Raw genomic sequence first — 27,214 nt, 5'->3', positions numbered from 1 at the left:
TGAGTCAGCTGGATACTGCCGCTCAATGACTATTCATTTAATTACTTCAATTAATTAAAGGATATTACGGTTCCCTGTCTGCAGACTGAGACACTACTAGACTATTGGGGGCATTCAGTGTGGCACAAGCCCAGAAGGCTCCAGGTCAGAGTCAAACTGCAGTACACCAGTTTCTTTTGTATTTTTTGTATTTTACCCCCTTTTTCTCTCCAATTTCATGATATCCAATTATGATCTTGTCTCATCGCTGCAACTCCCCAATGGGCTCAGGAGAGGCGAAGGTTGAGTCATGCGTCCTCCGAAACATGACCCCCCAAACCGTGCTTCTTTTCACCCGCCCGCTTAACCAGGAAGCCAGACGCACCAATGTGTCAGAGGAAACACAGTTCAAGTGATGACCGAAGTCAGCCTGCAGGCGCCCGGCCCGCCACAAGGAGTCGCTAGAGCGCGATGAGCCAAGTAAAGCTCCCCCGGCCAAACCCTCCCCTTACCCGGACGACGCTCTGCCAATTGTGCGCCGCACTGTGGGACTCTAGGTCACGGCCGGTTGTGACACAGCCTGGGATCGAACCCGGGTCTGTAGTGACGATGCAGTGCCTTAGACCGCTGCACAACTCGGGAGGCCCACAGTACACCAGTTTTATCTTATCTTGATTATTGCCCAGTCATATGGTCAGGTGCTGCAAAGAAGGGCCTAGAAAAACTGCCGCTGGCCCAGAATAGAACGGCACGTCTTGCGCTTCACTGTAATCAGAGGGCTAATATCAATACTATGCATGCCAGTCTCTCTTGGCAAAAAGTAGAGGAGAGACTTCCTGCATCACTTAATGTGTTGAAAAATTCAAAATGGTTTGCATAGTCAACTTACACACAGCTCTGACACACACACTTACCCCACCAGACATGCCACAAGGGGGTCTTTTCACAGTCCCCAAATCCAGAACAAATACAGTGTTATATAGAGCCATAACTGCATGGAACTCCCTTCCATCTCAGATTGCTCAAGTGAACAGCAAACCTGGTTTAAAAAAAGAAATAAAGCGACACCTTACGGCACAATGCCTCTCCCCTATTTGACCTAAATATTTTGTGTATATGTACTGATATGTAGGCTATGTGTGACGTTTTAAATGTATACAGTTCTGTCCTTGAGCTGTTCTTGTCTATTAATGTTCTGTATTATGTCATGTTTTATGTGGACCCCAGGAAGAGTAGCTGCTGTTTTCGCAACAGCTAATGGAGATCCTAATAAAATACCACCCAAAATATGGACTGAGCCAAGAGCTCAAAAACCTGCTGTGACAGTGACTGTTGTTTTCTGCATGATGGTTGTTGGCTGTGTTAGTAAAAAATCTACTGTCTGAAGTTCTCAGCTTTATTTAGATCACATTCTCTTAAAATATTGATTATTGGAGACAGAGAAATTGCTGCTGCAGATTAATTGGCTACAGATACTGTGTAGGATGTTGCAGCTAAAAATACTGTCAAAGAAAATAGGGCAAGCACTCCAAACATTGAGCTAGCTAATACTCTTGATATGTGAGATGATTGCCTGTGAGAATGTCTCTCTCTGGCAGATAACAATTCAAATAAAATACAATAAAATTGTATTTGTCACATGCGCCGAATACAACTTTAGACATATTCAGCAGCCAGCAGTGTCCACATACTTTTGGTCAGCCAGCAGTCTTTGAAAGATAGCCCAACCCAGATAAGTACCACAGTGCAGTTTTCCACAGTCTCTTTTACTAATGATATTCAGTCTGAAAATATCAGGAATGACTACACTCATGAGACATTTGTGGCAATCTCAACAACAACCAAATAATGTAATTTTCGAAGCCAGTCAGTCAGTCCAGATCAGCGTCTCCATCTCTTGCCACCCTCAGATGGTAAATAAGCAGAAAGGCAGCAGCCATTCTAGTAGTTTCATAGTAATCCTATTAAAACTTGTGCACAAACGAGGCCATTAGGGTTCTGGGAGCCCCCAGTCCATTTCAGCAGGGGTAGATTGCCATGCCAAGGGAAGTAAGGAGTTTAGGAAACAAATCTGCACATTATCTCTAATTGAAATGGCATCACAAACCTTGTTTTCAGCTCAACTCCTCTCAGAGTCAGTCGATATGTGTGGAAACTCACGTTGGCCCATTCGGCTGGCATTCTAATGCAACAAAACATTGTCACGAAACGAATCACCCAGAGTAGGCCTATAAAGCTAGTGAGTATAAGAGTTGTTCTATAGGAGGAGGGACTTCATATGTTTAAAGTGAAGGCTTGCATACTCAGTCGACTAAAGAACAACCACATTAGGCTATGTCCAATAAGGGCGTTTTGTTCCACCTAACAATGTCTGTCTGGCTCCTAATGTTTTATTTTACCCTTATGAGAACACATTCTCATTTACAGCAATGACCTGGGGAATAGTTACAGGGCATGAATGAGCCAATTGGAAGCTGGGAGGATTAGGTGGCCAGATAGGGAATTTAGCCAGGACATTAGGGTTAACACCTCTATTCTTACGATAAGTGTCATGGGATCTTTAGTGACCACAGAGAGTCAGGACACCTGTTTAACATCCCATCCGAAAGACGACACAGGGCAATGTCCCCAGGAAAGAGTGCTTTCTACTGTCCCTCCAACAACACTTCCAGCAGCATCTGGACTCCCATCCAGGGACTGACCCAGACCAACCCTGCTTAGCTTCAGAGGCAAGCCAGCAGTGGGATGCAGGATGGTATGTCCCACTGTTGTTATACGGCTGGGATGATCAGCTCAAATAGACTAAGGGGAGGGCATCGGTCAGAAGTGACTCACCGTTATTACAGACAATATTTTTTATTTTTCTATTAGTGTAACCAAGACACTCATGTTCTTTTATGATAAGTGTCACCGTGCTGTGTCGTGTCATGTCTTGGAGCAATTATTTTTTAATTCATTTATTTGACAACTTATTGCAATTAATTTGCGCCTGGAGTCGCTCCGTGCAATTTGGATGGATATAATTACTCGGTGTTAAAATGGAAAGGGCAAATTTGTATAACATTTATACATTAAGAAAATACCTCAAACTAAGGACTATCTAAGTAAAGGTTGCCTTGAAAAACAGACAGACTGCGTTTGGTTTACTTTTTCACTGCTCAGTACAATTTCCATGTAGTTGTAAGATGTATTTCACATGGATGTAGAGAATGCAGGCTGGATCAGCTGTAGGTCATACACACCACCCACACACCCCATGCAGTCCCAGATGGCAGGCAGGGGGCTGCTGTGCTGCAGGGGGCTAATGCTTCCATTGGGGTCAGAAATTATATCACCCTGTATCTAAGTCAATGCTGTCAAACCTAACCTAACTGACAACCAATCAATCAACCAACCAACAACCATGGCTGACCTTAGCTAAGCTAACATTCCTTGTGAATATAACAACCTTTACAAAGAGGAGTATAATCAGAATGTTAGCTCACGTCTGGACACAGACTGGGCGCTGGCTAACAGCTGTGCAGAAGTGGTATGGAGGTGAGGTTGTCAGAGACCAGCGTAAAACAGAGGACGTGTCTGTCTGTCTGGCTGTAGGAGTGTGTTAATTAATTATAGTCAGGGAACTTGATGTTGTGTAGCTAATGAAACAGCTGCACTACTACTGCATAGTACTTTGCTGCTAGGACTGACCGGTGTGCTAATCAGCCATCTGAGAAACAACAGAGCGCTATGATGCATGGAGATGGAGCTACATGGATAATGTTGTTGTCACACTGCCAGTACTTTAGCATGTAAATCACATCCACTTCCTCCCATACCTCAACAGCATACTATACATGTATGTCGCAGCAGGTTGCCTAGCGGTTAAAAGCATTGGGCCAGTAACCGAAAGGTCGCTGGTTTGAATCCCTGTGCCGACTACGTGAAAAATCTGTCGATGTGCCCTTTGAGCAAGGCACGTAACCCTAATTGGTCCTGTATGTGGCTCTGGATAAGAGCGTCTGGTAAAATGTAATGTCTAAAGAGCACATTATCTACAGATGGCAAAGTATGATCTCTGTAGCTACAGTGGGGGAAAAAAATATTTAGTCCCCTCTATTTTTGCCTTTCCTCCACCACCCACTTTCTATCCTATTCTCGTGCTCAGTCTTTGACTGTCCTTCTTTCTCCACCCCCTCCTTTTCTTACACACACATACAGTGGGGGAAAAAAGTATTTAGTCAGCCACCAATTGGGCAAGTTCTCCCACTTAAAAAGATGAGAGAGGCCTGTAATTTTCATCATAGGTACACGTCAACTATGACAGACAAATTGAGGAAAATAAATCCAGAAAATCACATTGTAGGATTTTTAATGAATTTATTTGCAAATTATGGTGGAAAATAAGTATTTGGTCACCTACAAACAAGCAATATTTCTGGCTCTCACAGACCTGTAACTTCTTCTTTAAGAGGCTCCTCTGTCCTCCACTCGTTACCTGTATTAATGGCACCTGTTTGAACTTGTTATCAGTATAAAAGACACCTGTCCACAACCTCAAACAGTCACACTCCAAACTCCACTATGGCCAAGACCAAAGAGCTGTCAAAGGACACCCGAAACAAAATTGTAGACCTGCACCAGGCTGGGAAGACTGAATCTGCAATAGGTAAGCAGCTTGGTTTGAAGAAATCAACTGTGGGAGCAATTATTAGGAAATGGAAGACATACAAGACCACTGATAATCTCCCTCGATCTGGGGCTCCACGCAAGATCTCACCCCGTGGGGTCAAAATGATCACAAGAACGGTGAGCAAAAATCCCAGAACCACACGGGGGGACCTAGTGAATGACCTGCAGAGAGCTGGGACCAAAGTAACAAAGCCTACCATCAGTAACACACTACGCCACCAGGGACTCAAATCCTGCAGTGCCAGACGTGTCCCCCTGCTTAAGCCAGTACATGTCCAGGCCCGTCTGCTAGAGTGCATTTGGATGATCCAGAAGAGGATTGGGAGAATGTCATATGGTCAGATGAAACCAAAATAGAACTTTTTGGTAAAAACTCAACTCGTCGTGTTTGGAGGACAAAGAATGCTGAGTTGCATCCAAAGAACACCATACCTACTGTGAAGCATGGGGGTGGAAACATCATGCGTTGGTGCTGTTTTTCTGCAAAGGGACCAGGACGACTGATCCGTGTAAAGGAAAGAATGAATGGGGCCATGTATCGTGAGATTTTGAGTGAAAACCTCCTTCCATCAGCAAGGGCATTGAAGATGAAACGTGGCTGGGTCTTTCAGCATGACAATGATCCCAAACACACCGCCCGGGCAACGAAGGAGTGGCTTTGTAAGAAGCATTTCAAGGTCCTGGAGTGGCCTAGCCAGTCTCCAGATCTCAACCCCATAGAAAATCTTTGGAGGGAGTTGAATGTCCGTGTTGCCCAGCGACAGCCCCAAAACATCACTGCTCTAGAGGAGATCTACATGGAGGAATGGGCCAAAATACCAGCAACAGTGTGAAAACCTTGTGAAGACTTACAGAAAACGTTTGACCTGTGTCATTGCCAACAAAGGGTATATAACAAAGTATTGAGAAACTTTTGTTATTGACCAAATACTTATTTTCCACCATAATTTGCAAATATATTCATAAAAAATCCTACAATGTGATTTTCTGGATTTTTTTCTCTCATTTTGTCTGTCATAGTTGACGTGTACCTATGATGAAAATTACAGGCTTCTCTCATCTTTTTAAGTGGGAGAACTTGCACAATTGGTGGCTGACTAAATACTTTTTCCCCCACTGTATGTGAATACAAGCACAGGTTGTGTACTACTCCCTTCACAGAACAGCATAAACTGGCTCTAACCAGAATAGAAAGAGGAGTGGGAGGCCCCGGTGCACAACTGAGCAAGAGGACAAATACATTAGAGTGTCTAGTTTGAGAAACAGGCGCCTCACTGGTCCTCAACTGGCAGCTTCATTAAATAGTACCAGCAAAACACCAGTCTCAACGCATGCAAAAGGGTTTTCTAATAATCAATTAGCCTTTTAAAATGATAAACTTGTATTAGCAAACACAACGTGCCATTGGAACACAGGACTGATGGTTGCTGATAATGGGCCTCTGTACGCCTATGTAGATATTCCATAAAAAATCAGCCGTTTCCAGCTACAATAGCCATTTATAACATTAACAATGTCTACACTGTATTTCTGATCAATTTGATGATATTTTAATGGACAAAATAATTGCTTTTCTCTCGAAAACAAGGACATTTCTAAGTGACCCCAAACTTTTGAACGGTAGTGTATATACATAATATACTTATATATTTATACACTACATGACCAAAAGTATGTGGACACCTGCTTGTCGATCATCACATTCCAAAATCATAGGCATTAATATGGAGTTGGTCCCCCCTTTGCTGCTATAACAGCCTCCACTCTTCTGGGAAGGCTTTCCACTAGATGTTGGAACATTGCTGAGGGGACTTGATTACATTCAGACACAAGCGCATTAGTGAGGTTGGGCACTGATGTTGGGCGATTAGGCCTGGCTCGTAGTCGGCATTCCAATTCATCCCAAAGGTATTGAATGGGGTTGAAGTCAGGGCTCTGTGCAGGCCAGTCAAGTTCATCCACACCGATCTCGACAAAACAGTTCTGTATGGACCTCGCTTTGTGCACGGGGGCATTGTCATGCTGAAACAGTAAAAGGGCCTTCCCCAAACTGTTGACAGAAAGTTGGAAGCACAGAATCGTCTAGAATGTCATTGTATGCTGTGGCGTTAAGATTTCCCTTCACTGGAACTAAGGGTCTTAGCCCGAACCATGAAAAACAGCCCTAGACCATTATTCCTCCTCCACCAAACTTTACAGTTGGCACTATCCATTGGGGGCAGGTAGCGTTCTCCTGGCATCCGCCAAACCCAGATTTGTCCGTCGGACTGCCAGATGGTGAGGCGTGATTCATCACTCCAGAGAACGCATTACCACTTCTCAAGAGTCCAATGGCGGTGAACTTTACACCACTCCAGGCGACGCTTGGCATTGTGCATGGTGATCTTAGGCCAGTGTGGGGCTGCTCGGCCATGGAAGCCCATTTCATGAAGCTCCTGACGAACAGCTCCTGTGCTGACGTTGCTTCCAGAGGCAGTTTGGAACACGGTAGTGAGTGTTGCAACTGAGGACAGACGATTTTTACATGCTATGTGCTTCAGCACTCAGCGGTCCCGTTCTGTGAGCTTGTGTGGCCTACCACTTCGCGGCTGAGCCATTGTTGCTCCTAGATTTTTCCTCTTCACAATAACAGCACTTACAGTTGACCGGGGTAGTTCTAGCAGGGCAGGAATTTGACAAACTGACTTGTTGGAAAGGTGGCATCCTATGACAGTGCCACATTGAATGTCACTGAGTTATTCAGTAAGGCCATTCTACTGCCAATGTTTGTCTATGGAGATTGCATGGCTGTGTGCTCAATTTTATACACCTGTCAGCAACGGATATGGCTGAAATAGCCGAATCCACTAATTTGAAGGGGTGTCCACATACATTTGTATATATATTGTACATACATAGCACTCCATTTGCATTACAATTTAACCATTCAGCAGGCACCCCCATCCAGAGCGACCCACAGCTAGTGCATTCATCTTAATATAGCCAGGCGAGGCAACCACATATCACAGTCGTATCCCAACCACATATCATATACCTAATACAATACATAATACAACGCTAAATACAATACAAAATGCATAAAAATGTCTGTCTCTTCACAGTCCCTGTCGTGCAGTAAGGTGTTATTTTTTCTGTTTTTTTCTAAGATTGTATTTTGTATTTTATCAACAATACAAAACATACAACATACAAACAATGACATCATAAAAACATCAACTACATTACACCTGCCCAGACCCACTAGCCCTCACCTCTATCTCCAGCACCCGTATCACTTTTTGCCACATGGCCTCATTTTGTATGAATCTGGTTTTATTGCTAGCTTGAGTTACCTTGGGTGGCAGAGAGTTCCATTTAGTCATGGCTCTATTTAATACTGAGTGTTTCCCAGCCTCTGTTCTGGACTTGGGTTCTAATTACTGTAATGCCATCTCTCTACTATAGCAAGATATACACCTCCATTACTAATGTACATGGTAATGGCAATTGAACAGAGTGCTTGTATAACACATTTATTGGAGTTTTCTGCCTAAAATAGCTTTGCCATTGTCAGGAAAACAGAGCAAATATTGATCTTTGGAAAAGCAACGTTATTCTCCTCAGCTTACCAACAATAATTCCCCTAGCATCCACATCTCAGCTGGTAGTTAGTAAAAATGCCGCATCCCAGAAATGAGACGTAAAATCTGCTACCGTTTGTGGTGAGATTATTTGAAGTCAACAACACAGTGTCAGTGAGCTGTGCTTTATTCCAGTCTGTTTATATGCAGATGAAGAATACAGGCTTAAAGCCCTTGATTCCCATTCAAGTCTGAGCCAATGTGCTTAGTGATAAGGGCCAGATCATACCAGGAGCCATGTTGCTCAGGGACGTGGAGCACAGCCATTTTGTTTGAAGTTATGAGGAGAAGTAGGGTAGTCCCTAACTAACGAAGTGAGAAGCACACAGAGATGGGGCTCTAAAGCAGATGCTGCTTCTTGTCACGGATCTGTAGCTTGTTGTTTAGTTGGTAAATTAGTCATTTAAGCAGGTAAAGTAAGTATTTGCTAATGTTTTGCTTATCTGTTATGCTGCCTCAAAGGACATGTCTAGACAGAGTCAGTTTTACCTTAGAATTGTGATGGTAAGGTTTAGAAAAGCTCTGCCCAGACCAGTTGTATAAGCAAACAAGGTTATTCATGGCTGATTGCATTTCATTTAGGGATATGATATTGACCAGACTATTGTACAAATATGGTTAGGGCATTAAGGTATATATGTTTGTTTGGCTGTTTACTGGCTTGTGTTGAAGAGGTGGTATTTCACGTTCAATTTAAGGCCTCCTTCAAAGGGAAAACACCATGTATAATTAATTTTCCAGGAGTGAGTGGTGAGAGCTGATCATAAAGCAGGGGTAATGGCTGCCATAAAGCAGTGGACTAACCCTGGTCCTCCGAGCCCCTCCAGGGCCCATTACCCCGCTGCCCTTCGAGAGGAGATAAAACGCTTTTCCACGCCATCTCTGCCGATGTTAATTCAATTCTGCCTGGCTTAGTCTGCCGTGAGGGTCAAACAGAGGGATAAATCTACTCGCCTTAGAGCCTGGCTGGCTGGTGATTATCACTGGGTTGTTGTTCATACAACCCAAACAACCAACACTAAGGCTGCACAGCCAAGACATGGACAATGATGACTGTTGTTGGTGATATACACATACCTCATGTCTCCCCCCTGATACAGTCCATCACACTTTTGGCATGTTTTGTAACAGACATGTTTTTGTAACGGACATGTTTTGTTACAGACATGCCCCACACCCAATCAGAGGCAGCGGGCCATTATTTGTAAGATTTTGATTGGGTGGGTTTGCCTACACAGATGGAGAATCCACGCTGTGTTATTCACCCAGTGGCTGGATGTCGGTAATTACTATCAATTTTGGGAAGAGCAAGTACAGACAGTTAATCTCCCCTAGCATTCCTGGTTTACAGGCGGGCGGAATATTCAAGGTCTTTCAGGTTATCGTGGTCCTGGCACCGACGAAGATGGCGGCCTCGCGACTAGCTCTTAGGAAACTTTGCGGTATTTAGTTTTTTTATGTATTATTTTTTACATTATAAGCTCCGAAAGTGTTTTGTATCATTACATAGAGCCGGGAAAAACTATTGGATATCAGAGTGGTGGTAACTCACGAGCATTACGACCAGGAATATGACTTTCCCGAAGCAGATCCTTTGTTTGCTCTCCCCAGGGCAATTTAACTAATTCCAGCGGCTGACCCAAAACATCGCCGGCGGAGGAGAGGCACTCGGAGCGGCCTGCTGGTTCGGCGTAGGATGCGCGCACACCATTCACCGCTTCCAAGTATATTACTCACTAATGTTCAGTCTTTGGATAACAAAGTCGACGAGCTCAGGGCAAGAATTTCTTTCCAGAGAGACATCAGGGCCTGTAACATACTTTGTTTCACGGAAACATGGCTTTTTCTGGATATTCTGTTGAAATCGGTCCAGCCAGATGGGTTCTCAGTTCATCGTGCAGAAAAAAAGAAATATCTCTCCGGGAAGCAGAAGGGCGGAGGTGTGTGTTTCATGATTAACGACTCATGGTGTAATTGTAGTAACATACAGGAACTCAAGTCCTTTTGTTCACCCGACCTAGAATACCTCACAATCAAATGCTGACCGTATTATCTCCCAAGATAATTTTCTTCGGTTATAGTCACGGCCGTGTATATCCCCCCTCAAGCCGATACCACGACGGCCCTCGAAGAACTTCACTGGACTTTATGCAAACTGGAAACCACATATCCTGAGGCTGCATTTATTGTAGCTGGGGATTTTAACAAAGCAAATTTGAGGACTAGGCTGCCGAAGTTCTATCAAAATGTTGACTGTTGTACATGGGCTGCTAAAATTCTTGCTTCCAGACAAGCTAAACACCTTCTTCGCCCTCTTTGAGGATAATACAGTGCCACCGACGCGGCCCACTACCAGGGACTGTGGGCTCTCCTTCTCCGTGGACAACGTGAGTAAGACATTTAAGCATGTTAACCCACACAAGGCTGCCGGCCCAGACGGCATCCCTAGCCGCGTCCTCAGAGCATTCGCAGACCAGCTGGCTGGTGTGTTTACGGACATATTCAATCTGTCCCTATTCCAGTCTGCTGTCCCCACATGCTTCAAGATGGCCACCATTGTTCCTGTACCCAAGAAAGCAAAGGTAACTGAACTAAATGACTATCGCCCCGTAGCACTCACCTCTGTCATCATGAAGTGCTTTGAGAGACTAGTCAAGGATCATATCACCTCTACCTTACCTGTCACCCTAGACCCACTTCAATTTGCTTACCACCCACATAGATCCACAGACGATGCAATCGCCATCACACTGCACACTGCCCTATTCCATCTGGACAAGAGGAATACTTATGTAAGAATGCTGTTCATTGACTATAGCTCAGCATTCAACACCATAGTACCCTCCAAGCTCATCATTAAGCTCGAGGCCCTGGGTCTGAACCCCGCCCTGTGCAACTGGGTCCTGGAATTCCTGACGGGCCGCTCCCAGGTGGTGAAGGTAAGAAACAACCTCTCCACTTCTCCACTGATCCTCAACACTGGGGCCCCTCAAGGGTGCGTGCTCAGCCCCCTCCTGTACTCCCTGTTCACCCATGACTGTGTGGCCAAGCACGCCTCCAACTCAATCATCAAGTTTGCAGACGACACAACAGAAGTAGGCTTGATTACCAACAATGACGAGACAGCCTACAGGGAGGAGGTGAGGGCTCTGGGAGTGTGGTGCCAGGAAAATAACCTCTCAATCATTGTCAACAAAACAGGAGATGATCGTGGACTTCAGGAAACAGCAGAAGGTGCACCCCCCATCCACATCGACGGGACCGCAGTGGAGAAGGTGGAAAACTCCAAGTTCCTTGGCGTACACATCACTGACAAACTGAAATGGTCCACCCACGCAGACAGTGTGGTGAAGAAGGCGCAATAGAGCCTCTTCAACCTCAGGAGGCTGAAGAAATTTGGCTTGGCACCTAAAACTCTCACAAACTTTTACAGATGCACAATTGAGAGCATCCTGTCGGGCTGTATCACCACCTGGTACGGCAACTGCACCGCCCGCAACCGCAGGGCTCTCCAGAGGGTGGTGCGGTCTGCCGAACGCATTACCGGGGCAAACTACCTGCCCTCCAGGACAACTACAGCACCCGATGTCACAGGAAGGCCAAAAGGATCATCAAGGACATCAACCACCCGAGCCACTGCCTGTTCACCCCGCTATCATCCAGAAGGCGAGGTCAGTACAGGTGCATCAAAGCTGGGACCGAGAGACTGAAAAACAGCTTCTATCTCAAGACCATCAGACTGTTAAATAACCATCACTAGCGCATTAGAGGCTGCTGCTGCCTATTGAAATCACTGACCACTTTAAGAAATGGAACACTAGTCACTTTAATAATGTTTACATATCTTGCATTACTCATCTCATATGTATATACTGTATTCTATAATATTCTACTGTATCTTAGTCCATGCCGCTCTGTCAATGCTCGTCCATATATGTATGTATTCTTAATTCCATTCCTTACTTAGATTTGTGTGTATTGGGTGAATGTTGTGAAATGGTTAGATATTACTTGTTAGATATTACTGCACTGTCGGATCTAGAAGCACAAGCATTTCAACACACTCGCAATAACATCTACTCTTCACATGTATGTGACAAATAAAATTGGATTTGATTTGATTTGATTTGGCTAAAGATTGAATATCCAGACAGTTTCTGCCTCAACACTCTTGAGACTGAGAGCATTAAGGGTGAGCAAGATCGGGGAGAAAGAGGGGAACTGATTAAGCGAGATGTCAGGGAAAACACTGTGTACATGGGGTGCGACATGGATGGCATGATGGTACACCATAGCGCCTGTCTGTAGACTAAACATCTTCCCCAGAGAGATCTGTAATGTGGTCTTTCCCCAAACCAATACAAGTTATTTCTCCAAATGTTCTTAAAAAACAAACACTATAGAGTGTTTAAATATTACTGTAGAGTATGTGAAAAATGTCCCTCTTCACTAACCTTTATTTTTCAAATGAAATGTTCCAGAAATGTGTATTTTTTATACAAAATTAACTATGGCTGATGACTCACTGCAAAGAGAACAAATTATTTAAACTTTCATAATTTGTTATCCCCATATGGTGTTCTTTCACTTAGCCAATTTAGTAGTTTCAGTCTTTCTACAAGCCATTTGTCTTACGCAACATCAACTTGCATAACGTCACAAACATAAGTTATTCTGCCATGGCTTTAATGAAATCAGAAATCATTTTAATGAAATCATTAGGTTTATCAACCTTCGAAGCCCCTTTCTGAGTCTGGCTCCTGCTCAATCGCTCATTATTTTGACACAAGGCGGATCACACTCAGCTGCTGTTTGTCGCAGTTTGATTCCTAGCCCTGATGACAGCTTTGTTATTGAAGTGTGGGTGGACATATGTGAATGGGATGCGTGCACACAGAGTAAGTTGTTGTAGTTGTTTAGCTTGGCTTTGTATATCACATCGTAGTTATTACCATGTTATATGCTGAAGTTGTTATTTGTATTGGCTATTATTACCTTTAGTGTTGTTTCTATGTGTAATACTTGCTATTTATGTTGCCCATTTGTATAGTCTCATTGTATGGAATTAGGTAAGATGTTTACATTAACCCTGCTGTTGTTATTATTGTACTATTATGTAATACCTGGTTATTAGATACAGTCCTTACCTATTGTGCTATTGCAGTTCTGTTCCATTTTCATTCTCTGTTGTAGGCCATTTGATGCATACATTCATCCTTCTCTATTCATTGCATTCCATGTGTATAGTCATTATCTGTCTGGTCCTGTAACTTTACAGAACCATCCCCATGTACATCCCCATGTTCTACCCCATGTTCATCTTCTCCTGTGTGTGAATAAAGTTCCTGTGTGTGTTCACTTTTGGGCTGCTTTATTCCCCTCTAACCGGGGGCAGTGTCAGTGAGTCACAAACCAGTCAAATACGTAGAGCCGGGTCGCTCTCTTTCTCTAGATATGACCTTACTATGCTTATAATCAAGACTTTTGGTGTCCAGAATGTTAAGTACCTGTTTGTGTCCTTTACAAATCAGTGTTAACAGCCCTCTCTCTCTATTCAAAAGGACTGTGTGTGGCCTAGCCATCTAGGATGAAGTGGAACCTGTTCAAGAAGAAGCCTGAAGCCATGGTCGGACCGGAGCCCACCGGGGCCGCTGTCTTAACTGTTGCCCCTGGCCCCGTGGCCTCCACTGCAGCTGACAACTCCACAGAGGCCGTCAAGAACGGCGACTTTGATGACATCAAGAATAAGTTCCTCAATGAGATCGACAAGATCCCATGTGAGTGCCTGTCTGGTGAGAGCCTGGTCTGGACGTTGCACAGCAACTAACACCCAGACCTGTCCAGATGAGATTGCATGACTTTTATTGATAATACTCTAAAAACAATGGCTTTGGAATTACACTGAACAAAAATATAAACGCAACATGTAAAGTGTTGGGCCCATGTTTCATGAGCTAAAATAAAATAACCGAGACATTTTACATAAGCACAAAAAGCTTATTTCTCTCAAATTTTATGCACACATTTGTTTACATCCCTGTTAGTGAGCATTTCTCCTTTGCCAATATAATCCATCCACCTGACAGGTGTGGTATATAAACAAGCTGATTAAACAGCATGATCATTGCACAGGTGCACCTTGTGCTGGGAACAATAAAAGGCCACTCTAAAATGTGCAGTTTTAACACACAACACAATGCCAAAGCGTGCAATTGGCATGCTGACTGCGGGAATGTCCACCAGAGCTGTGCCAGAGAATGTAATGTTAATTTCTCTACCATAAGCCGCCTCCAATGTTGTTTTAGAGAATTTGGCAGTACATCCAAATAGCCTCACAACCGCAGACCACCTGTATGGCGTCGTGGGGGTGAGCGGTTCGGGATGCTCTGGATCCACGTGTTTGACAGCATGTTCCAGTTCCCGCCAATATCCAAAAACGTCGCACAGCCATTGAAGAGGAGTGGGACAACATTCCACAGTCCACAATCGACAGCCTGATCAACTCTATGCGAAGGAGATCTGTCGCGGTGCACGAGGCAAATGGTGGTCAAACCAGATACTGACTGGTTTTCTGATCCATGCCCCTACCTTTTTTTTAAAGGTATCTGTAACCAACAGATGTATATCTGTATTCCCAGTCATGTGAAATCCATAGATTAGACCACAATTAATTCATTTCAACTGACTGTTTCCTTATTTGAACTGTAACTCAGTAAAATCTTTGAAATTGTTGCATGTTGGGTTTATATTTTTGTTCAGTATAGATCTGTTCTACCCCTGAAGGCATTGACGTCCACTTTATGCCCTTATTATGTATCGATCAGGAGGTATCGTTGCTAATAGCATTCTCTAATATGCACCAAATCTAATTATTAACAAACAAAAAAAATGGTTATCCTGCGGTGTATTTGTTTGTGTGCGTTTGTGTATGTGTCTGTGTATCTTAGTGCCATCATGGGCCATCATCGCCATTGCAGTGGTAGCCGCTACCCTGATTCTCACTTGCTGCTTCTGCATCGTTAAGAAGTGCTGTTGCAAGAAGAAGAAGAACAAGAAGGGCAAGAAAGGGAAGGGTGAAATGGGCATGGCGAACATGAAAGGAGGAGAGGTATGTTCAACCCGGGGGGAGGGGGGGATAATTGTATAGTTATAAATCAGAATAAATACGTTGTGAACAAACACCCAACTTAAAGCTGTTCTTTATGTAGAATATTTTCCAATAGCAGCATAGAGGACCTATTGTCCTCTAATTGACAACCACATCACCCAGTGGATGGCATGGTACAAATAAAGCCATTTCTTGCCATTTAGAATTCATAACATTTCACATATTTAGTAAGTCATTTAGCCCATCATTGAACTGTCAAAATCTCTAGAAAAGAACCCCCCTTCCTTCTTCATTTCTTGTTGTTATATATTGTATTTGTCAGAGATGTTAGTGGTGTTTTCTGTTGTGCTTTGGGACCTGGGTGAGAAATGACACAGCTGAGCTCTTTTACATGGGCGAATTATACTACTGTTGATGGAATATATAATTCTTACCAATTAGCACAGAATTGCCACGCCAAAATTCCAATTGTAAACAGCCCGTAGTGGCATTGTGGGGCTAAATGTTCTACTCTAGTACACAATCGATCATTTTATAAATTACATTTTGGGTCAATTGAACATTCTTCAACAACAACAGTAATATCCAAAAACTGATGCTGTTCATTAAAACACAAGGCCCCTAGCTTAGAGCTATTTTCAGTGGGGTTCCAGCACTGTGTCATTTTTCCTGTCCTATAGTGTAGTTGTTGACTTTGCCTCTGCTCTAATTTCCCTCTCTGGTGTCTGCTGTGAGTTCAATCTCTTCCTTTCTCCCTGCTCTCCTCCTTCCTGCTTTGTGTCTTATGTGTGCTTCGTGTATCTTGACTCTGGTGGACTTCTCTGCCTACGGTAGGTCTGACGGCACGAGGCGCCCCTCTCTGGCCGCTCTGTGTAAGCGTAGGGCAGTGGGAGAGGTGGGGGTGGGCTGGGCTTGTGGAAGGGGATTGGCGATTATTACAATGGGTGCTATGGCTTTCTTAGTCTTGCAAGCTTAGGTGCTGCGGGTGCTTGAGGGTGTAGCTATGGGAGCGATTAAGCTGCTTCGCAAAGTCCACTGATTTGATATGCTGCCACACCGACTGCCATGATGATGTCTTGAGTATCCATGGAGAGGTTGTAATTTGGGAAAAAGATAAAACAAACAAACTATAAGACCTCTGAAAGTGGAAATGTTTGAAATGGTTTTGAAATGAACGTGAAACTCATCCTACGGTTGAGCCTCTGAATGATGATGAGTGCACTGAGGCAACCCACTAGAGTTCACTAACATGCATGTGCAAAGGGTGAGGTTGGCTATTGTCAAATAATGGGGGAAACTTTACCTCACTGAGATCTTTGAACATGTTTCCACAATCGTATTACCTAATCAAGCACATTATTGTTCGTAGTCTCTTACAGTAACTATAATACTAGTCTTGTCCATGCTCTGCTTTCAGTGTGAAATTCATACGTCATTTCTACGTCCTAAATTCAGTTGTGCAAACATGCTCAGAGATCAAGGTGAGACAAAGTGGTTTGTATCTCTTGACAAAGACCAACACAAGCCCTTTCAGTAGGTACCCACGGGGGGCCAGTATGAAAAATGTATGCACTCACTAATTGTAAGTCGCTCTGGATAAGACCGTCTGCTAAATGACTAAAATGTCAAAAAATTTACCATTGAATGGCCACAACTTGACTTGAGAGTAACTATCCTGGATGACCCATGATGCTGCTGACCAATTAGGTTTTAGTCAACGTTTCCCTTTCTCCCTGGAGCAGTGGTGTTAGTGGTAAAGAATGGTGGGTCAGAAAGTTTGCCTACTGGTAATAATGTGAGCCACATTTGAATTATCTTTAGACAGCATGATTCAAATTGAAACCCCGGTACTTCAATTGGCTGCCTACAGTTTGATTTCATAATTCCTTGCAGAATGTGAGCTCACAAATAAAAAGTTATCATAGTTATGACAATTGGGACATACCTTCGGACATGCCTTTCTGTAATATTTGAATCCCATTGCATGTATGGAATGATTTAGACTGGAGCTCTCCATTATAGCATGACTTCTCATTGATGTGCAATTTTCACGTACACTAAGAAAAAAGGGTTCCAAAAGGGTTATTTGGCTGTCCCCATAGGAGAACCCTTTTTGGTTCCAGGTAGAACCCTTTTTGATTCCAGGTAGAACCTTCTGTTGAAAGGGTTCTTCAAAGGGTCCTCCTATGGGGACAGCCGAAGAACCCTTTAAGGTTCTGGATAGTTCTGGATAGTTTTTCAGGATTGCAAAGCATGCAATCTTGACTACCAAAATGATTACTGACATTGATACATTACTTTAATGCACATCAGGAGTCATTATTGAGACTGAAAACAACTGAGTCGTTTCATTTACATTATATAAAGACTACTGTATTCACCTGCATTGCTTGGCCTGGCATGCTCAAATGCAAAGCATTTACCACAACTAATGTACAGAATGCCACTATAAGGAGAAGGTGAGTGTTTGTGTGTGTGTGTGTGTGTGTGTGAGTGTGTGTATGTGTGTGTTTGCACGTGCGTTTGAGGAGTGGGTGAGTTTTTATGCAAGCCTGCATGCGAGAGAGTGAGTGTGTGTGGGTGTGCATGTGTGCTTACGTGTACTTGTTGTTGGTTAAATGTTTGCTCAGTTGATGTGAGGTATATACAGTATGTAAGGCTGTGTATGCAAGGGTGAATATAGTATGTAGATTAAAGTGTGTCTGTGTGAATGTGATAGTAATTGGGTGGGTGGGTGTTTGTGTATGTGAATGGGTGTCTTGGTTTTAGAATACAACATAGAATGAGCCACAGACTGCCCCGGTTCCTCTTCCAGGGTAAGCTCTGCGGTGAATAGCATGGCACTACTAATTGACATTATTGAGTAATGTATGTGTCGTGGACAATATTTAAAAAATGCATTAGAAGGTAGGCAACAAAATCCCTTAAAAGGGTCAGTAATTCTACCATGACGTCATGGTTAGCTATTTGGCAATTTATATTATCATATGAACTAACACTGGGATTTGTAAATGTTCCATATAACTAGAGATACTGTACAATACATCTGTAACAAACAATGTGTATCAGCAGGAGTTATTAGCTCATATCTGCTGTAGATTAGTGTTGATTTTTCAGTAATTAAAGTAATTACGATGATTATGTCAGTGGAGGTGTAATCTTAGACAGTAATAGTGCAAACAGATTTTTGGGAGGTTGGAGTGCAGTTAGGGTTATTATTTCTTATTAGAGGGCAACAAGGAGAAAACAGAATACAATTATTGTATTGTTTCTGTAGACTTTGACACAAACCTTTATCAATATCAAAGTGCCAGGATTTGCAGCAGGAACAAAAACATTTGTCCTGCCTGGGGCTACCCCTGTAGCAAACCTCGACTACATATTGACTGTTTTACTGTCCTTTTTTTCCTTTTTACATTCAGTATATCTATCTCTTTCTCTCTTCTGTAAACAATGAATTATGAATATAGAGTGCAAAAGCAAAATGGTGTCACTCAAGGAATGGTGAAATCAAGTCATGTTGCAACCAAGGTCATCGATGAAAAGATGAGATGTGCACTAGTAACATCTGGGTAAACAAGCGGGGGGTAAGTGGCAGGTAGATGGCTGCTGTAACTAACCAGACTGCTGAGAAGAACCTATAGGTGTTTTTGACACTCTCTGTTCAAATGTCTGACACCCACCCTGCCCCCTCCTCCCCCTTGTCATTCTAGAAACAGGACGATGATGATTATGATGAAGATGATGCTGAGACTGGCATGACTGGAGATGAGAAAGAGGAAGAGGTGAAGGAGAAAGAAAAGCTTGGGAAGCTTCAGTACTCCATAGATTACGACTTCCAGGACAACAAGGTTGGTGTTTTGACTCAAGCAGATGGCTTTCTGACGACCCAGGAGCTTAATAAATAGACTATTTTACTGTGTTGGAAAAAAGACTAAAAAAGCTAACTGCCTAAGCCTCTAGTCCAAGGTAGTTTTCCACATGACTGCTTTAAAAAGCAATGGACTTTTGCCATTTGCTGAGAGTTTTTTATCCTTCAAAAATGCAGCTTTGAGTTGGGCCAAAAGCCAAGGACAGCTGTAAATGTGAATTTTCTGACACTAAAGGATTGATTCAACCCATCATTCTATGGTTATGCTTTCAAGATCAAAACAGTCAAACTTTTACAAAGATTCCATTCCTTCTCCATGTTACATATGCAGCATATGAATGGATTTCCTTGACCTGTTACGCAACATTTTCTCCATCATCATACTCTTCTGTGGAGAATCTCTTTGTTCACTGATACCTTGAGGAGCAAAGGCAGACAGACAGACCTCACCACACCAAAGCATCTTTATCATGTTCATCGTAATGTGTTATACAAGCATAAAGTAAAGGCTTTCTTTGATCTGTTCAAAGAAACATCTGTTCAGAGAACTGTGGGTTGAACTGTGGGTTGTCTCTGTGGAACTGTGAGAGGACACTGTCTGGGTACATTGAGGCTGATTGATCATGTATAGAGCAAATTGACAGACCCTTTTTACCCTTGACCTCTGACCCCTAGCTCACAGTGGGCCTCCTCCAAGCAGCTGATCTCCTCTCCATGGACAGTGGAGGCACCTCTGACCCCTATGTCAAGGTCTACGTCCTCCCAGACAAGAAGAAGCATTTTACCACCAAGGTGCACAAGAAGACGCTGAACCCTACCTTCAATGAGACCTTTGTCTTCAAGGTAGGCTACTGTACTTTGATTTCTCTCTCTCTCTCTCTCTCTCTCTCTCTCTCTCTCTCTCTCTCTCTCTCTCTCTCTCTCTCTCTCTCTCTCTCTCTCTCTCTTCTATAACGTATATCAGAATTATAAAGATACATCTAATAGACCTAAGCTATGATGGATGGCCAGACCATAACTCCTGCCAGACAGCCATTTACCCAAAGCCTGATGCATCAGCTATTCTCTCTCTCTCATCTGATACATCTGCTGGGCTGGTATTTCAGATAACACCTCATAATGGAGATTCCCCAGTCCACTGCAGACTCCCTGCATCTGATACCAACTAGCTTCCACCATTGAATCTCCTCTGCCGATTATGGAGTCAGAGCCTAGACTTGCATTTGTAGATGCTCAGATGCTGGACATGTACTGTATATCATAAATCCATATCATATAAAGCTATCTTATGAATTCCATTTATCTGGTCATATCTGAAGTTCAAAGAAATGATCCGATATTGCATTTCAAAGAATGAATTACAAACTATTCTTCAGATATTGTGTAACTACTGTCTAATGTATACGGTGTATTTTAGACTCTAATTCCAGCAAGCATAAATAGCCTCAAGCTTCCCATTTTCAGAATCTAATTAAAGCTATAGTCTGTTCCCATGTGCTTTAATTTATGTTATTTTTATTGTGTGTCTGAGTGTTTGTGTGTGTCTCTCTGTGTGTGTGTGTGTGTGTGTGTGTGTGTGTGTGTGTGTGTGTGTGTGTGTGTGTGTGTGTGTGTGTGTGTGTGTATCTGTGTGTGTGTGCATCTGTGTGCATTAGAAAGAGAGCAGTAGTATAGACTAGTCTAGCTGGAGAATGCGATTGGAAATCAGAGCTTGGCCGGTGATGAAGCATAGCCTTAGAAACCCCAGAGCTGACCTGAGCAGAGCAGAGCAGAGGAGGGGATAGTTAAAGGAGAACGCCACCTCTCTCCCTCCTGTCTGAGTGCTGACACAGCTCTCTATGAGAAAGGGATCAAACCTGCTATACCTTCCAAAGGATAGGACAGGACTGTACTGTTCAGTTCTGCTGAATGAGCAGCACACCATGCAGGCTGGCTCTGGCCCTCTGTTCCTCTTCTCCCACTAATCATCCCCACGCGCCCATCACTTCTCTGGGGACACAGAGAGAGAGAGAGCATCTGCTCCCACTGCAGGGAAATACAGCCCAGACCCATTATAGAGATGACCAAAGAGGTCTAAGATACTCTGCCCTCATTTAATGGCTATTCATATTCAGGTTTCTGTATACAACTCCAAATTGTGAGATTCTTTGGATGCTACATACAGCTATTTGTGCATGTCTGGCTCTGATCATTCAAGGTCAATGTATGTATATCAGGTCAAAATAATGCTATGGTTGTTCCACCAATTCGGTGCCTTTTGAGAAGTGTAACTTTGTCAAACAAATGTTTGATTTCACCTAATCTTAACATTTTGTCATAAATAGCACATGGTCAACTTTATAAAAAAAACTGTTTTCCCATCTCAAGAGGTTAAATTAAAAATTTACTATAGCAAGTGCCTATTAAGTGCAAATTAAAGAAACAGGGTTGACCGTAACAGGGTTGACGATTTCATCTTAAATCAGCCATAAATCCCCTTGTAACGAGGGGAATGGAAGCTTGTTGTGTGCAACAGGGAGTGGCAATTGAATGAAAGCTTCATAAACATTTTTGAATTGTTAAAAAATATCTAACCTGTCTATCTATGGGTAACAGGGTTGGCATGTTATGCTCGACCCGCTCAGTTTTCCACCACAAAACCCCAGAAAATGACCAAAAAGAGTAGAACCAGCTTACCTGCTTTTACACTATGATTAGATGTTTAATGTTTCTTTCGAAAACAATATTTAAAAAGGGATAGTTTCACCATATTAAAAATGAGAGTTCAGTTCATGTAACATGGTTGACCTCAAAATGAGGGACAGACTAAATTGATCACTAATCACATTAAATAAATAATAATCTTCAAAAATGACTTTGTCAAAGCAACCAAATAACTAGGGCTTTACAATGATGGTGAAAACTTGGAGAAATGTTGGGGTTAAGTGGGTTAAAATCATCATAGAATCACAGAGGGTGCACGGAGGGACATTGTAAAATGCTGAATTCAGGCTTTTAATAACAGGCTTTTAAAATGCAATATTGGTGCACAATTTCTACTTAAAATATCAAAGGGATGCAAAAGGCACTCTTTTCATGGAAAGACCCTCTGTCTAAAATAGCATTGGCAAACCTGTTAAAAAAAACACTCCCCTCAGCTAAAAATAAAAGGTGTTCTTGCTTCAGAGGGTAACATTTATAAAAGATAGTGATATTAAATGTTGATGTTTTTAAAAAATGTTTTTCAGATTCCATTCCAAGAGATGGGTGGCAAGACTTTGGTCATGCAGGTCTTTGACTTTGACCGCTTCTCTAAGCATGACGTCATCGGAGAGGTAAAACTACCCTTGCACAAACTGGACCTGGCCCAGCCACTGGAGGAGTGGAGGGACCTGGACAGTGCAGAGAAAGAAGAGGTAAATTGGGAGGACCATCTCCCCACTTTTATTCAGTCCTTTGAAATATCATGTTGTACAGTTCAGAACGATGTTCATCCTCGTAGTGTGAATGGTTCCCTATATTTAGGTGTTGTTTAGTGTGAATGGTTTCCTATATTTAGGTGTTGCTTAGTGTGAATGGTCCCCTATATTTAGGTGTTGCTTAGTGTGAATGGTTCCCTATATTTAGGTATTGCTTAGTGTGAATGGTTCCCTATATTTCGGTGTTGCTTAGTGTGAATGGTTCCCTACATTTAGGTGTTGCGTAGTGTGAATGGTTCCCTATATTTAGGTGTTGCGTAGTGTGAATGGTTCCCTATATTTAGGTGTTGCTTAGTGTGAATGGTTCCCTATATTTCGGTGTTTGCTTAGTATGAATGGTTCCCTATATTTTCTGTGTTGCTTAGTGTGAATGGTTCCCTATATTTAGGTGTTGCATAGTGTGAATGGTTCCCTATATTTAGGTGTTGCTTAGTGTGAGTGGTTCCCTATATTTAGGTGTTGCTTAGTGTGAATGGTTTCCTATATTTAGGTGTTGCTTAGTGTGAATGGTTCTCTATATTTAGGTGTTGCTTAGTGTGAGTGGTTCCCTATATTTAGGTGTTGCTTAGTGTGAATGGTTTCCTATATTTAGGTGTTGCTTAGTGTGAATGGTTCCCTATATTTAGGTGTTGCTTAGTGTGAATGGTTCCCTATATTTAGGTGTTGCTTAGTGTGAGTGGTTCCCTATATTTAGGTATTGCTTAGTGTGAATGGTTTCCTATATTTAGGTGTTGCTTAGTGTGAATGGTTCCCTATATTTAGATTTTTCCTATGGACAAGGGCATGCACACAATGAGGATGAACATTGAGGATGAATATCATTAGATTGAACATTATTACATTGAACATTATTACATTGCACATTATTAGATTGAACACGTTTTGTTCTCCTTTTTACCCCCTTCTCCCATCCCACACGCAGCAAGAGAAGCTCGGAGATATCTGCATCTCTCTCCGCTACGTGCCCACTGCTGGGAAACTCACCATCTGCATCCTGGAGGCCAAGAACCTCAAGAAGATGGACGTGGGAGGACTGTCAGGTAAAATATGGAACCATAATGATCACTGTGAACAAAACAATGGAAACAGATGCACAGTGGAGTTTAAGCCGCCCATACAGTATCTCCCATATCCTGGTTCAATGTGCTCCCCTTGGTCAAGGTCAACGAGACAGTACAGGACAAGGAGGCAATACCTCTATTCACACAGTACACCCAAATCTATGTTCCCATCAGAGTGTTTCTTTGTGCATTATTCTGTGGTAAAGGTTAGGCTATACATGAAATAGGATCCAGTAAAACCTTGTGAATCGACCGTGTGATTTTGATCTGTATGGTGAGCTGCTGTAGGCTACATTGCAAGCAGCCAATCTCCAGGGCCATTCAGTTTGCCCTCACGTGCTGACGCTGATGTACCCATGACCCTCCACTCCCTTCAGCTAAACTGCACTGCACCCATCTGCTGGCAGTTTACTGCATTACAACCACTGCTGGGTTCCTTTTGTTACTGGAGCCCTGATGGTAATGAAGTATTGTGTTTTAATGATTGAACTCTGCTGAAACAATGTGACAGGGACAATAAGATACATCTATTAAACTACAAAAATACATGTTTGTTAATAATCCCAATAGCGAATCTGCGACCAGGCTTGTTTTAATACATGGCTGTGTATATCACTCCCTCTGTGTGCAGATCCCTATGTGAAGATCAACTTGATGCAGAACGGCAAGCGTCTGAAGAAGAAGAAGACCACGGTGAAGAAGAACACTCTGAATCCATACTACAACGAGTCCTTCAGCTTTGAGATCCCTATTGAGCAGATGCAGGTAGTGTACAGCTGGGAACAAAGCACTCAAAGACAGACAGACAGACAGACAGACAGACAGACAGACAGACAGACAGACAGACAGACAGACAGACAGACAGACAGACAGACAGACAGACAGACAGACAGACACACACACACACACACACACACACACACACACACACACACACACACACACACACACACACACACACACACACACACACACACACACACACACACACACACACACACACACACACACACACACACATTCCTGACCACAGCACAGCTGTGCTAAAACCAGAATTAATCATGCCCCCTTGTGTATCATTGAATTTGATTACAGTAATGCAAGAGTGTACAGCTGGGTGGGAACAAAGTGCCCAAAGGCATACATACTGTACACCATGGAATTAGAATTCAATGATGCAATTATATTCTGTAAGATCATTCTAAACGTCAATAATATAACACTTTATTTTTCTCATTCCCTAGAAAATCCAAGCTGTGGTCACAGTGCTGGATTATGACAAGATCGGTAAAAACGACGCCATCGGGAAGATCTGGGTGGGCAGCAAGGCGACGGGCACCCAGCTGAAGCACTGGTCCGACATGCTGGCCAACCCTCGCCGCCCCATCGCCCAGTGGCATCCACTGCAGCCCGAGGAGGAGATCGATGCTTCGCTGGCAGCCCTGAACGCCAAGAAGTAAACCTCCTCTACCCACAAACACCCACACCCAAACCTACCCATCATTCTCACCCCTGGTCCTACACATCTCCCAATACTACATTTCAAACTAACACACCAACCAATTCTACACCCTTCACCGCAAAAGATACCTACCTATATCCCAATTGACATGATCAACAAATAATAGAAAATAAAAGCTGTGCCATTCCACAAGGAGACAGTCACAAGATCACTCAATTGATTTTCATATTGGGGTTGCAGTTAGTTACATTGTATCATGAGGATAGGAGCCTAGAGTGTGAAAACAGGGGTCCAATGTGATGGAGGATTAGGGAAGTAAAACCACACATTCACTCATTTTGTACCTTTTCACCCCCTCCCCTTAGAGACAACGTTTGCTTCAATACTGCTTAATAATTAAAATGCTTTATACTGCCATGTAATAGAGGAAAAACACAAGCAAGTTAATTCCTTAGGTGTATTGTTGCACCATGCTCCACACCTGCCAGTTACTTACTTACTACTTACTTACTACATACTACATACAATTCCATTAGTTTGAAGTACATTCCTAGAGTTGGGTAAAGAGTAGAGATACACAGTATCCAGTTAACCCACACTGTTAACACACTGCCTTTTTGATTATTAGCTCATCTGCTCACCCATATTCTCAGGTACACTGAGAGAAAACTGAAACTTCATGCCTTTCTTTCGAAACGGGTTGTTATTAAAAATGCTCCGCAACATGATCAGAGAATAATGTTTTGATGATTTGAAAATCTCAGTCTGGTGCTGGATTGGTTTATTTTTCCATAATCTAAGACTAGTCTAAATTTATCACTGAAATGGCAACAGGAGATAGTCTCTCTAGAGTGTCTCTCAATAACACAGTTTGTGGCTGTCAGTCAACAGAGTTGAGATGTGAAATATGTTTAGGATAAAGGGACTATGAGCCACTGTAAGTGTCTACCATGGCCCTATGCTGGCAAAGCATGCAAGAGAGAGAATATCTGTGTGGAAACTCCAAGGACTGAATGGGACCCTGGTTGACACAATGTTGTTTGTCAGGTGTCCATTCTACTGCCTGCAATCTACCACCTTCCCCTCCAATGCCTCTACTATTTATGATCTATCTCCCTGTTCAGTGCTACTGCCATTAGTCATGGACTCAAAACAAGGATTTCACTTGTTCAAAGGAATCCCTGTATCCGTCTTACAGTCATAAAGGAGACAAGCCTTCCAAGTAATAAAATAAGCAATTCTCAACTACCAGGGACGCCTTCCAATTAGCTGTGTTGTTTTTTACTCACCCTTTTCTTTTCAACCTCAAACACTTTTATTCCTCAAGCACTTTAAATCCAAATGTTCTGTTCTAATTCTACTCTCCGAAAACCAGAGCTTTAACAATTTATTTTATGATGAATAATTCCTGGTAAAAAAGCAAGAGAGTGAATTTGTGTGTGAATCATTATTTTTGTAGGTTTGTTTGATCATTTCTCACCTTGTTTTTCTTGTGAATGCACTTTGATTGTTCTGAGATAATTGTTCTTAAGTTCGATTGAAAGGATAAGATCTGGAAGTAGGTTCCCGTTATGTGTACGTATACACAGATTACCAAACTGCTGAATCTAATTGCACTATACTGGATATCACTATGTTTCGTGGTTATAGATTGTTATTTGATCTATGGAGTTTTTGTGATGAGATGTCGTGAGTTTGAGTCAGGTCTCGTATTCAAAAGTCTTCTGATTGGGAATAAGACACATTTCAATTAAATGATGCTCTTCAGATCCTTCGCTGAATAAGGGATTTTCACATTTTGACTTTCTCTTGAGATACATTTGAGTATAAAACTAATCATATGACTGAATTAAATGTACAATTTAAACATTTAAAAGCCGTAGCAAAATACCATTAGACATTCGAGCCACACTAGTAATTTGATGGGACATGAACTGTCTCTGTGCACCATCTTGTTCCAAACGACAAAATAGTCCAAAGCAAA

At 42.6% G+C, this 27,214-nt stretch overlaps 1 protein-coding gene across 1 annotated transcript; it reads left to right on the top strand.

Moving 5' to 3' along the window:
• Positions 1-13,854: 13,854 nt before the first annotated feature.
• On the top strand, positions 13,855-25,228 carry LOC311121881 (synaptotagmin-1-like; the record flags this gene model as incomplete). Its single annotated transcript, XM_084196322.1, has 8 exons — positions 13,855-14,047; positions 15,218-15,378; positions 19,092-19,229; positions 19,925-20,092; positions 22,477-22,644; positions 23,630-23,747; positions 24,400-24,533; positions 25,013-25,228. Exons 1-8 carry the CDS (start codon positions 13,858-13,860, stop codon positions 25,226-25,228), a joined length of 1,293 nt encoding a protein of 430 aa, XP_084052448.1. The 5' UTR covers positions 13,855-13,857.
• Positions 25,229-27,214: the final 1,986 nt, after the last annotated feature.

The sequence above is a fragment of the Coregonus lavaretus genome, assembly GCF_964263955.1.
Source record: "Coregonus lavaretus genome assembly, contig: HAP1_SCAFFOLD_3950, whole genome shotgun sequence".
NCBI classification, from domain to species: Eukaryota; Metazoa; Chordata; class Actinopteri; order Salmoniformes; family Salmonidae; genus Coregonus; species Coregonus lavaretus.
This window is presented reverse-complemented; position numbering and strand designations above follow the sequence as displayed.